Genomic DNA, 13,475 nt, shown 5'->3' with positions numbered 1-13,475 from the left:
AGTCTACCGTGGAATGATGTTCATAAAAAATATTTTTAATTGTTTTAAAATTCTGAAAGATGAATGAGGCAAGCTTCTGTTATATGAAAATACAAATAAATAAAAGGCATGTTCTTCTAACATTTTATATAAGCTAACATGTAGTCCATATGATCACAATTTAGAAAAGTATCTCTAACCAATTACCGGTTTTTTACAGTAACCTTATGTTTCAAAGAAAATGCAGCTTTCCCTCCAATTCAGACATCGGATGTCTGACAGAGGTAGGCTAGATTCCAACAATTCGAAAGTGAAGTTAAATGGCCTCAAATTCTCAACAGATTTTCCTCTAAGGGGGACAGACAGTAGGCCAGTAAGCATAATGACAGAGAAATGTCCAGAATAAGGCAGAAATTCGTCAGACATTGCTATTCATGAGTTTTCCCTCGGGTGGGTTGGCAGGTGTGCGTGTGCGGCCAAGGGCAGGCTCTGTGACACTGAGCTCCATCGGGCAACAAGGCTGACACCGGAAATCATTCAGTCCTGCCTAATTGTTGAGCATTTACCCTTATTCACTGACGTGGTCATGGGCGAGGGGCACAGAGGTCAACCTAGAAGAGGACTTATTGCGGTGAATGCTTTCAAGCTCATGATCGTAAGTCAGATCTCAGAGCAGATGATTTCTGGGATGTACCACAAATCCGCACTGCATCTCGAGACACCTCAGATATGCGAGACCTTTCTAGCACACTGATAGGACGATGGACTATTCACAGAGACGCCATCATAGCTGTAACATTCACAATGTAAACATTGTGAAGGAGCGACCTGGTACACAAGCATATTAAGAACCTACCAAAAGAAGTGACGTCTACTGAAAGCAGCGTTCTGCCAACTGAAGGCTGTGACCTAATAAGGGAGTCATCACTTCAGTAAGTCAGGACTGACATTTTCTGCCTAATAACATAGAATAAAACAGAAGAGAAAACAGCATCACATGGAGTCATGCAATAATGAAGTATCTTCGTAAAACCTTTGCTTCATTTTATGTGCGTGTGTGTTCAGTTGACCCTTGAACAACACAGGGATTAAGTGTCCCAACTCCTCCCCCCACTCCCCCAATCCCACACAGTTGAAAATCTTTGTGTAACTTCTGAACTCCCCAATAATTTAACGACTAAATAGCCTACCATTGACTGGAAACCTTACCAATTACATAAAGTCGATTAATACATATTTTGGATGTTATATGTATTATATGCTGTATTCTTACATTAAAGTAAGCTAGAGAAAAGAAAACATTATTAAGAAAAACATAAGAAAGAGAAAATACATTTATAGTACTGTACTGTAATTTACCAGAAAAAAGCCCACATATAAGGGGGGCCCACGCAATTCAAACCCATGTTGTTCAAGGGTCAGCCGTATATGCAATGTGTGGAGTATAAACCAATCTAAAGTGTACTTATTACTCCAGACACAGGCAAAACTTCTGAAAGTCACTGACTTAAAAAGCCAACTCTAATTAAACTTTTCTGGCACTGAAAAACTCAAGACATTCACACTACAGTTCCACTAAGATTCTTTACTCCATCCCAAAGAAGCATTTGTTATAGAACAACCTAGCTCAACTTGCTCAGAAATTAGAGGAAATTTTACTAACTGGATTTTTGTTCCAACCTTTATTAGTTGGATTTGACATATAACCTTCAAGCTGATTTCTAAAATCAGCTACGGAACTTTTCCATGGTTCCAGTGACATAAGCACACAGATCAAGTGGATAAACTAACACATACCCTAGTGTGTGGGACGTAACCAAGGTCTGATGATCTGAAGGAATGCTGATGGAGAAAAATCCCAACCTTGCCAGCTTCAGAAAACACCAGTAGCACACAAGAATGCCCCAAATGCAACAAGGTGTCTCAAAAAAGGCTTACAAATCAAACAGAAGTGGGGTCTTTAGGACAGAACGACATGCAGGCATTCATACTTAAGGACAAAGAATTGGATAGCTAGCAAAAAAGAAAAATAATTAAAAGATCTTTTTGTAGGAATAGAGTGTGTTGACCAACTCTGCAATAAAATTAAGGTAAAAATCAAAGTTCTTTTTCCAGGAAGTCAAAGCACTCTATGTACTTTCTGTTGGTGAAAAGACTGTGTAAATAAATAACTACCGGTCAAGATGACCACAGCAACCAGGCCAACACCAGCCACAACCACCCACCAAGATAAATTCACAAACTGTCTTTTGTATGCTTTGTAAGAGAATCACCAACCGGTCAAGACTGAAGCAGTACACACCTGTGTTCAGGTAGGAATTCTGGTTTATCTCAAAATGTAATCCAGAAACATCCGACACCCAGTTTCTACTTCAGCTGAGGCGTTTCCAGTTACAGAGTAAAAGAGAACCTTCAGAAATAGGGGACAGGGAACTGTACCAACAATAAAATATATTCTCACTCTCTTTTAAAGTTTACTGAAAAGAAAAAAAAAAAATCAAGTGATACGGTTTATTGAAATCTCAACTGCTGGTGGCTTTTACTTATAAATGGGGTTTTTTTCTTAGAGAAGGATAAACATATATTGAACCCAATCGGATAATTTACATGTGCCACTAAAATTATTTTAACCAATGAACAGATGAGCCTTTATCCTTGTTCCACACCTTTTCAACCATGTATAGAAACTTCATTAAGCTAGGTCTTGAAAACAAACAACCCCAAAATATTACAAGTGTACAATTAGTTGTGCAAACAGCATATTCAGAAACTTGACCAAGTCCCGGGAGACTGCCATCACTTATACTGATTTAGAAGATGGGATCAGAAAACTGTTAGCAGAGGGGAGGCAGCCTGGAGGAGTACGGAGACTCGTTAGCTTTTCTCTCCTTATAACCTATCCCAGCTCCTGCCCTCCTCCAATCTACTGCCACCTTCTCCCATTATCTTCCACTCATTACCCGTCCCCAACACACGTTTTCAGAAGTAGGAGGGCATGAAAATGACAAAGTGGAGTCACTCTTTGTCCCCCAGCCTTAATGAGTGCCCGCTCTAAGGAAAGCCCTGTGTGCGGTGTCACTCCAGGTTACTCACAATTCAAGCCATTTTGTCTTTGAATCTGAGAGAGCCTCGCTCCTCTAATGTGGCTTTCTCAAGACACTGCTCTGTATCAGGTCGACCAGGCAATAGGAGCTCTCAAAACACAGGAATCCGTAAGACAAACCCAGATCTGAGAATGAGTCTAGGAAAGGGAAGTACTGGCCAGGAAGGGGGGAGGGGGGAGGGGGAAGGGAGTGGGACAGCACTAGCTGGGAACTCCAGCTAACAAATCCCCCCAGGGAGACCGTCTCAGACACCTGATAGGCAAGTGCCCACCATGTACCATACATATTTAAACAGCCAAAATGTTATGTATCCAGCAGGGTGATGGGTTCTGGCAAGAACTAAGTAAATAATCACTGGCTTAATGTCTCTGTAACTAGTCAGTCATCAAATGTCAGCTATAAATGACAGAGAACAGTCTGTGATGCCAAATTCAGTCAGAAAAGAGAGGTTCACTAGGGCTGAAGAGGGACAGACCCCAGAGACATCACTGCAACCAGCTTACCCCCACCCCCGCCCAGCCTCACATAAAGCTCCGTACATGGACAATATGTATGCTGATTATATGTAAGTTTTCCAATCACATTTACTAAGACAGTGATCACCATAAATATCATCTTTAATTAGGGAGGTTAGAAATACAATGTGAAGACTACCCACATTTCATAAAGCTAGAAAACATAATCATGCCTGTGAAAATCCCAGATGCTGTGCGACACTAACAAGTAACTATTAAATCCTACAACTTCCCTTCATAAAGAAAGCCTCACATGAAAATCTGTAGTTCCATAACTGCTTTTCCTCATGTACCTGTATAATTGCTTTCACCAGCACTTTGTCGCTTCTCAGCTTCTAAGACCCCTAAGGTGATCAGGCTCGAGTCCAGGTTCTAGTTCCTATGCTCCAATCCATTCTGTGGGCCATAACCAAGCAGTTTCCCCTTAACATTGCCTTGACCATGTGTTCACACAAGAAATACCTACTCAACTATCTTGCAAAGTGCAAGACACTGGATAAGACAGACTAGAGTTCAAAGAGCTTCAAATTCAGGTAAAGTATGAAGCACATGCCCAAAGAATCTCAAAGCAGAGCATGTGCCCTTGAACCAGAAGATATTGCGTCTAAGACCCCAAGATGCTATCAACGTCCTTTCTCTTTCTGAAGATATACACTTGGTTCCCAGTCTCACCACATCTAAGTTTCTCTACCCAGTTTTCAGTTCTCCCTAATGACCCTTCCTTGCTATCAAACTATTATTTTTATTGAATACTTAAGTATCCAGGCAATATTTATTAAATGAGTCCATTCACATAATGTGTTATTAATAGTGTCTAGCCATGGCAAGCCCTCATTAAATGTTAGCTATTGTTAATACTTATGGGCAGCTGGAATGATTTAGACACAACTTTCAATTTAGTATTTTAACCATTTCAGGATTTGACATTAAAACTGTGGTATAAATTGCTTGAAGAATTATGTAAAGGAGATGGTAGCTTCCAGTTGGGTTGTCTAGGTTATACAAATACTCTAAAAGCACTTATTTCTAAACTGAAAATTCTACAGAATAGTATATTCTATACCAGGATAAAGACATCTTTTGACTTGATTGACTATCATTAGTGAAGAGATTGCCAATCCCTCAGATGGTACCATTAGATACAACCAGACCCAATTGGTAAGCTGATACAGTATCTATAAACATACACTCATTTATTCAAGAAGTAAGCTGCACCTGCTACCCATATGTGTGAAGAATTGATATTATCCTATTTTATCGAAATGAAAACTAGAGTTTAAACAGATGATGTGACTTGCTCCAGGCTACATTATTAGCAAGTGACAGAAGCAAAACATCAGATTTCCTGACCTTGACCTAGTGCTCCTTGTATCATTCATTCTCTCTTTCAACTAAAATTTATTGAATACCTACTATGTGCCAGGCTTGGGGAAACACTGGTTACCAAAACATACCCAAAAAAAAAAAAAAAAAAATCTCTCCTGTCTTAGAGGTTAAATTCTAGTTTTAGGAGACAGTACTGAAAATAAATACAGTTGACCCCTGAGCAACAGGAGTTTGAACTGTGCAGGTCCATTTATATGTGGATTCTTTTCAATAAATACAGTACTATAAATGTATTTTCTCTTCCTTATGATTTTCTTATTTTCTTTTCTTTCACTTACTTTACTGTAAGAATACAGTATGTGATACATGTAATATACAAAATATGTTAATCAACTCTTTATCTTAGAGGTAAGGCTTCTGGTCAAAAATAGGCTATGAGTAGCTAAGTTTGGAGGGAGTCAAAAGTTATACGGGGATTTTTGACTGCACAGGGGTCAGCACCCCTCACCCTTGTCTTGTTCAAGGGTCAACTGTACGTAAAGTATATAGTATATCAGATGGTGGTAAGTGCTTTGGAGAAAAACAGAGATGGGAATAGAAAGGTTAGGATGAGGGTCAGAGGTGACATAGGGTCACTCAGATGACTTCTGAGCAAAGAGCTGAAAGAGGAGAGGGAGGGAGCAGTGTGCATAGCTGGGACTCTGGGTGGAGGGGACGGTCAAGTCGCAGGGCACGTTCACAGCAAGGGGCCTGGTGTGACTTAGAGGACAGCAAGGGGAAAGCGCAGGTGAGGCAGCCGGGGAAGCAGATGGTGTAGGGCCGCACAGCACACTGTAAAGACTAGTTATCAAGGAAAACCACTGAAGGGTTTTAAGCAGTGAAGTTAACATGACATGACTTAACATTTGATGTTCTGCAAGATCACCGAGGCTTCCCGGTCAAGATTAGCCTTACTTGGGGTGGGGGGAGGCCGGAGGCGGGGAGAGCAAGGGTGGAAGCGGGAAAGCGGTGGAGAAGACCGCAGGGGCACCCTGCTGCCTCGCCTTACCAGACATGGCGTCATCCCCTCTCATACCTCCTCTCTGTGTCCTAAGCCAACTTCTCGAATGGCCCAAACCGGCGTGATCAAACGTTTCTTCGAAGCATTTGATCCACACAGAGTGTGAGTGAGCAACAGGAAACAGCAGACTGCCACCAAAATTATGTTGCCACACAGGGAACTCTTTCTTTTGCTACCCTCAAAAAACTTCAGGGTTGGGAGCCCTTGTGAGGTGACATTCGTCAGTACACTGGACAAAGGAAGCACACCGTGCTCCCGGTACCCCACCCTCGTTTGGCACGGTGGCGCCTGCAAACAGCACTACTAACAGGGTCCCAGGTGAGTTACGGTCACCCAGTCAGCAACCATTTATTGAGCACTTAGCCTTGGGAATAAAAAAGATAGTAAGTAAGACCTGGTCTCTGTCCTAAAAAAGTTCACAGTCTAGCTGAAGACGCAGACACATAAAATATAAATAAAAATATAAATATCATCCAGCATAATTACCAAGGTCTGTAGAAGGCGGAGAAATAACATAGAGAAAGGAGCATCAGCTCTGCCCCTGGAGGATTAGGGAAGGCTTCACAGAGCTCTAAAGAAAGCAGAGAAGGACAAGCAGAAAGCCAGCAGGCAGAGGCGAGGACTGGAGCCTGGTGGCACAGGGCATGGGAGATACACTGTGGCATGCATCCATTTGCTACTTGGGGAGTTAAAAAGGGCAGGGGATGGGGAGGGTCAGAGGGGCAGGGTCTATGCTGCTTTAAGTGAGATAGGCTTCATTTTTTAGGCAATGGGGAGCTACACGAGAGTGACTCTATTATATTTGCGTTTGGGGAAGATGACTCTAATTACAGTGTAGACTCAAGGATGGCTCAAAGGAAGACAAGAGTAAAGGTAACAAGAAAGAGTAGAAGACCACTCAGAAGACCACTCAGAAGGCCAGGTAAGAGCAGAGGAAGGCCTGAACGACAGCTTGAATGGACAGGAAGGTGCAGACGCGATAGACCTGGAGGAGATAAAACTGATAAGGCTGGGATTAACTGAAGTATTTCAGAGGCAATAGTGTCATTAAAAAAACCTTTATTTAAAATTTTGATAGAAAATATTATGGTTAAACCAAAAACCCTTGAAATTACATAGAAATAAAACACATTCTACAACAATTGCAAGAGACTTATAAAAATTAACGCTAATTAATGTGCAGGGTCTTTTGAAATTATTTAAAAAAAAAAACTGTTTGAAAAGAACAATCTCAAAAAAGTTTTCAAAACTGAGCAAAGACATTTCCATGAAGAACATAGATTACTAACTTCTAAATGAATGCTCTGACAATAAGTTACTTCTTTTAATACTCTATTTCTAGTAATCTAAGTGTCTAATCCTCAAATAAATCCACAAACTTTTTAAGACAAGTAAGTAAAGGAAGGATATGAGATAAAAACATCATTTCAGTGGAACTTCATCAATTTAATAACAAATAAGATCATTTTGCAATAAAACAAGGCAGTGAAACAAGAGAGATTCCCATCTTCAAAAGAAAAAAATAATCAAAGGTCAATGAAGGGCAGTTTCAATGAACCAGATAAAATATTAAGTGGCACTCACCGTTTGTCTCTTTCACAGAATGTCAGCTTCGGTAGAAAGTAAGAAGGAAAACATTACATTCACTGCACCGAGAATATTCTCATCCCTTTTATTAAGACTCCAAGATAAACTCCACTTAGCTCTTTTGCCAATGTACATGGTGACCCTCCAAATAAATATTACTTATTTATCTAGTTTTACTCTCAAATTCAGGGGGCTACTTTAGCAATATTTGCCACTACTTTTTAGGTTTCTTTAATGCCATGAAGAAAATATTCTTAAATTCCAACATTCTAAAGATTTTGTGATCAGAAATAAATCACAGCTATATTCATGGGAACAGGATCTCGACCTTGCAGCTTTTGGTCTTTCATGCCATTTTTTTCTCTGTTGTAATATCTGAAATCATTGCTAATCTAATTCTGCACAAGGATCCTGTTTTCTGCAACTATTTTATTAGGGAGGACACTGGGATTAAATTACTTGAAATATAGCCAACTCCCACACTCAACAATTGATTATCTAGTGTATGGATTATTCATTATCCTTAATGCCTAGTAAGGCCATTCTCTGGTCATTTTTTTGTATTTCCTGGGATAGAAAGGAACTGAAATTCAAATGATTCAAATTTGGTAATGTTATTAGCACATATGATAAAAGTTCTGAAGAAGAGAATGAAAGTATTGTTTAAATCGAGGCTTTGCATGTCAATTACCCTCTCTATGCGCCGACCTGCCAATACCAGGATCATCAATCACGCCTCTGCCCAGCTGAACAGAGCGGGAGATACAACAAAACATGCTCTGCTCAATGACAGGCTACCCCATTATTATTCCACCTCTTTTGGTTTTATTTGACAAGAGAAGGGTAAGTGAGCAAGATGGGGGAGCACAGAATAAATACTAGTCATTAGTTTCCCTTGAGAACCTTCCACAGTGCTGGAAACAAAGCAGGAGCTCATTAAATGTTGTGCAAATCAATGCTAACAGCCAGACGACCATGCAAAACATGAAAATGCTCAAGATAAAGTTTCTTTATCTGGACCTTCTCATTTAAGACATTCATTTCACACTTTTCACAATTATCCTGCATTTTCCCTATAATTCCCCCTTAGATGTCCTATCTGCTTCTTCATTTAAGTATGAACTCCATGAGTTCCCAGCCTGTGTGCTATATTCCTTTGGGCACACAGTACTAAAAATTCCTCCAATAAATGCTCTCACAACTCCATGTGAAAAGCTACATACTGTCTCACCTACAACTGACTTCTACTTTTTAACTACATAGGCAGCTAATAAAACAATTCATGATTCACTAAATATATACTCAAGAGGATACTGATTCACACCCTTGATTTTTATGGCTAATTAAGTCAAAACATCATCTGCTATTATAATGGGTCATATCCCACTAAGAATATAAGAACTGATAATTGCTATTAGTTAATTCGTTTTTACCTTCCTCAGTACAAATGTCAATAGTTTTGAAGTTTTGAAACTTGCCAGGTGCTGGAACAAAAGGAAACATGCAGGTGCTTACTTGTGATTGCTTTGGACATGCCAATATGTATCTTCTAGTTACTTTTTAGGCTCAGGAAAAGTAGTCTAATTGGAAAGAGGCTATTAATAGCATCTAATCTTATAAAAACATTCTCCAAAGAGTTTTCAAGCACTGTAGTTTTATCCTTATAGTTTCTTGAGTATATGTGACAACATTAAACTGCAAGCCTGTAGGTTTGTGTCCTGATAGGTATCCATACAGGTAACTACTTAAAAACTTCATTTGGATGGTCCTAACAAGCAATCCAGCATGGAGATTCACTATCAAAAGAGCTTCTAAGAACTGTTTTATAAAATGAGCATGCATACAACATACTATCCACAGGACAGTAAGGATTCAGTGGGCCAACTGCGCAAAGCAATGTGACGGGGAGGCGGTGGGCAGGGAGCAGGCAAACACTCTGGCCTTGCAGCAACTGCTGGATGGAAGGGAGAAAGGCCTAAGGCTGCAGAACTGGACCCCCCTGCAGCCAGAGATCCCATGAGGGGGGGAGGGAGAACACAGGATACAACCCTGAAGCAAGGTTGACTTGTTAAGCTACACTGCCCTACTTCTAGCTCTCACTGTTTGTGGTGGTGTATGGAGGGAGGAGCGGGGCGAGGGGAGGCGGGACAGCAGGTTTCTAGAAACCTGTGTAGATCAAAAAATGTTACTATAAGGTAGGGGAGTTGGAGAGCAGGCTGAAAGGAAAGTAGGTGGTCTCGAATGTATGTGGTCTGGGCAGGCAGCTCTAAAGTAAAAGAAAGATGCTATGCACTTCCCATCAGACGGATATGTCTTCAGTGCACGTTTATTTGCAACCAAATCTTAACATAGCCATTTGGCATTCTTAGTGCTGACTGATAATCCCTGCTAGACTTTCAGCTTATTTGATACTCATCCTAAGAAAAAAAAACTCCAATCTTGCATAATTTTTGTGAAAGATTGATCCTCTTTTGATCTGGAAGTATAAACAAATGTCACTCCTGTATTTCTCCAAAGGGAAGAACTACTCGAAATAAAGATCAACTGTCAATGACATACCCCTGGGACAGTATGTCAAAGTTGGGAGCCAATTTTCTTTTGTAAGTCAAATGTAAAAATTTGATCTACAGGCAGTTTTTTAAGGATTTCCCCCTAGCTCCCTATGTCAAAAATGGCAATGTTACCCATAGCCAATTATTTCGAAAAACCATATAAATTTACACACTGTATGTTGCTTCCATTTCTCTTCATGGGGCTACTGTATCCCCTATTACATTAAGGGATAAAGGGCATAATCTTTTGTATTGTTGCATAAACAAGTCCTCCCTCCCTTTACAAGTCACCCCTCCTCTCTACAATAACCTCATTATTCTTCACAAGTCAAGTGTACAGTATTTGCTTCATTTCCCAGCTAAAACTAACACATGCACATTCACAGTCTCTTTCCCTTTAATGTTAATTTAGATGGAGCATCTATGATAGAAATCCTAAAGCCACGTGCTCACACGTATATAGTGTTTAATGGAAACCTGACAGCGGTTGACCTAAAACAAAACAAGTCATAAAAGAACAACCTTTGGCAAAGGCCAACGGAATCAAAACTACACCCTCTGACGACCACAGCACTACTGTATCCGCCCTTCAAACATTTTTGCCTCAAACATTACAACCCACCCATTGGGGCGCCTGGGTGGCTCAGTCAGTAAAGCGTCTGCCTTCAGCTCGGGTCATTGATCCCGGGGTTCTGGGATTGAGCCCCGCATCAGGCTCACTGCTCCATGGGGAGCCTGCTTCTCCCTCTCCCACTCCCCCTGCTTGTGTTCCCTCTCTCGCTGTGTCTCTCTCTTTCAAATAAATAAATAAAATCTTAAAAAAAAAAAAATACAACCCACCCATTGACCAAACCGCAAGTTATTCCTGATTTAGAAGAGCAAAGTTCGTGTACTTACTAAGTCGCACAACTCCAGCCAGAAAGCATGATGCCTCTTCTCTGCGTGGCAATTACACCACATCTGAACTAAAAACCTGCATCTTTAAGCTCAGTGTCAGCGGACCACTGTTGAGCCCCTTCCTGACATAATAAACAATTGACATCTTCCGAGAGCATTAACTAGTCCCTCTTGTGCCACAGTTTAACAGAGGAGATCAAACTGTTTAAAACATGTTATCCATGAGGAAGAGCTGCATTAAATTCTCAGTCTGTGGACTAGAAACACTGTACCCATCAGCACATATTTAACTTAGTTTATTCTCTCAGGATTCGGAGGTTTTGTTTCCCAAAAGAAGGGAAAGAACAGGTCACTGAAAGATTCTAGCAAGGTCTCTTTTGGCACGGGAAGAATGTGATAAACAGGGAAAACACAATCACGCGGAATGTCTGGACTAGGTTCCTTTGTAATACTTAAATAGCACTCCCCTACCAGGCTTTGCCACAGCACTGAATGGGGAAACCATTTTAGAGCTTAACAGTGCAGTCTCTACAGTAAACATTCTAAGAGGGAGAACTCAGAAATTCTAAATATAAAATCGGGGTGTGTTAAGAAATATTGAAATATTTTCCTCTCTCCTACCAGGACTGATATTTTTCTTCACCCTGAGAAGGGCAAAACATGCTAACCCCGAGCACAGAGACCACAGAGACAGACGCTGGTCTGAAAAGGAACTTGAAAGAAATCCAAAGACTCCTTTTGACCACACTATCAAGGGCAAGCCCTTCATGTGTTCCTTTTCCTTGATGTCATTCTAACACCTGTTTAATGCAAGTGTCTGTGTCCCTCATCCATCTTCTTAAAGAAAGACGCAAGAAGACTATTCATGATTCCCAAAGTTTTCTCAGTGTACTGTTTCACTAAAGAGCTCCATGTCCCAACTTCAAATTGTAAGAGAAGAAGACTCCTTCTGTGAGGGAGGTTTACCATTGAACTTTTCACAAAGTCACCTGAGTGTGCGGATCTGTTGAGGGTAAAGGGTGCTGAGGACAACTAACAGCTATGTTATCCTTCTTAGAAGGATACAATCTCAAGCTGAATCTAGTTGGAAGAGCGCTTTTATTTTAGACACGTAAACAAATGAACAATGCCAAATTCCAATACAAAAACAAACAAAAAACTCCTAACGGGGCCAAAAAAAAAATCATAAAGGGAATCAGTGATAGAAAACGAATTCTACATCACAAACTTCTAAGAATTTTTAAATAAAAACAAAAAAATCAAGTCACCTTTTCTGGGCTGGGTTCTGTAATTCCAGTTTTCATCATCTGCTTCCACCTGCTGCCCACAAACCGAGAGCTCTCCATCACTGCGAAACAGCCTCTTTGTCTGCCTGGACAAGGAGGAGAAATTTATCCAACTCACAGCACGTGAGAGAGACCCTGAATTTGACTTGAGTCTGAAAGAGCCTTCCTTTTTCATCTTCTTTCACACCAACATCGACTACAGACAAAGGACAGCCCAGCAAACAAGAAGCTCAGCTTTACAATCGGTCCATGTCCTTTAAACGAACCTGCTCCTTCCCACTTATTCAGACAATGTTGAGAGTCAGGCACGGCATTATGCAGAAAGACTGCTTCTGTGTCACCCAATTACAAAGAAAAGGAAAATGAAGGGTTAGGAAACAAAAATAAAATAGAATAAAATAAAATTTTTTTTTTTTATCCTAGCCACATTGTGGCACTTGGTTTGGTGTAATTTTAAAAAAATGAAGCAGGGTGTTCATTTCAGGAACACCTGTCAGGACTTGGAGAAGAACAGAACCAAGGCACTCCGACTCTTTGGTGTGTGCCTAGCATCCCATACTGTAATCCTGCTCCTGGCCCAAGCATCCTTCCCCTCACGGGCAGAGAGCAGCCAGCCGCCCGTCTGCTGCAGACACACGGAAGCAACTCCTCAGGCTGGAGAAAGAGGTTCGCCGTCAACCCGGGCGCCCCCGTTTAAACTTCACCCACACAGGTGACTCGGGGGAAATCAAAGAGTTCAGCTCCCTTGTCGTAGCACAGCAAAGAATCAGAAAGCGCCCGCCTGCCCTCTTTTCCCGTCTGGGAACCACTCGGGATCCACAGGACTCCACAAACAATAAAACAGGCTGCGTGGCTATCGCCTGGATTACAGGGTAAGCGCTCCGGGGAAAGGCATAGGCTCTCCCCACACGAAGGCAGCTCATTGGAGACAGAAAACCCCGCCTCCTCTCCACAGGCAATACTTCTGCGGCAGCTCAAACTTCTGAACTCCAGCTAAGCTGGGAAGTGCGAGTCTGTGCAGAATACAGACTTCTGGAAATTAAAAAAAAAGAACTTGATTATTAATCATCAGAGCACACTTCTGAAGGTAGGATTCTAAAAAAAAAAAGAGAGAGAGAGAAGGAAGTTTAAAAGAGCATATAGTTTTAGAAACATTGAGCATTCCTTGA

The 13,475-nt window shown here is 41.0% G+C and overlaps 1 protein-coding gene across 2 annotated transcripts in view; it reads right to left on the bottom strand.

The window, feature by feature from the left end:
• Positions 1-13,209, bottom strand: part of NHSL1 (NHS like 1) — a 126,247-nt gene extending 113,038 nt beyond the window's left edge. Inside the window, exon 1 of one of the 2 annotated variants that reach the window (XM_032407791.1) lies at positions 12,289-13,209. In XM_032407791.1, coding sequence (XP_032263682.1) covers positions 12,289-12,481 — 193 coding nt within the window. In that variant the 5' untranslated portion in view covers positions 12,482-13,209. The remainder of the gene's footprint in view (positions 1-12,288) is intronic. The other variant, XM_032407793.1, reaches the window with a different exon arrangement.
• Positions 13,210-13,475: the final 266 nt, after the last annotated feature.

Source organism: Phoca vitulina, unplaced genomic scaffold (genome assembly GCF_004348235.1).
Source record: "Phoca vitulina isolate PV1807 unplaced genomic scaffold, GSC_HSeal_1.0 scaffold9, whole genome shotgun sequence".
Classification (NCBI taxonomy): Eukaryota; Metazoa; Chordata; class Mammalia; order Carnivora; family Phocidae; genus Phoca; species Phoca vitulina.
This window is presented reverse-complemented; position numbering and strand designations above follow the sequence as displayed.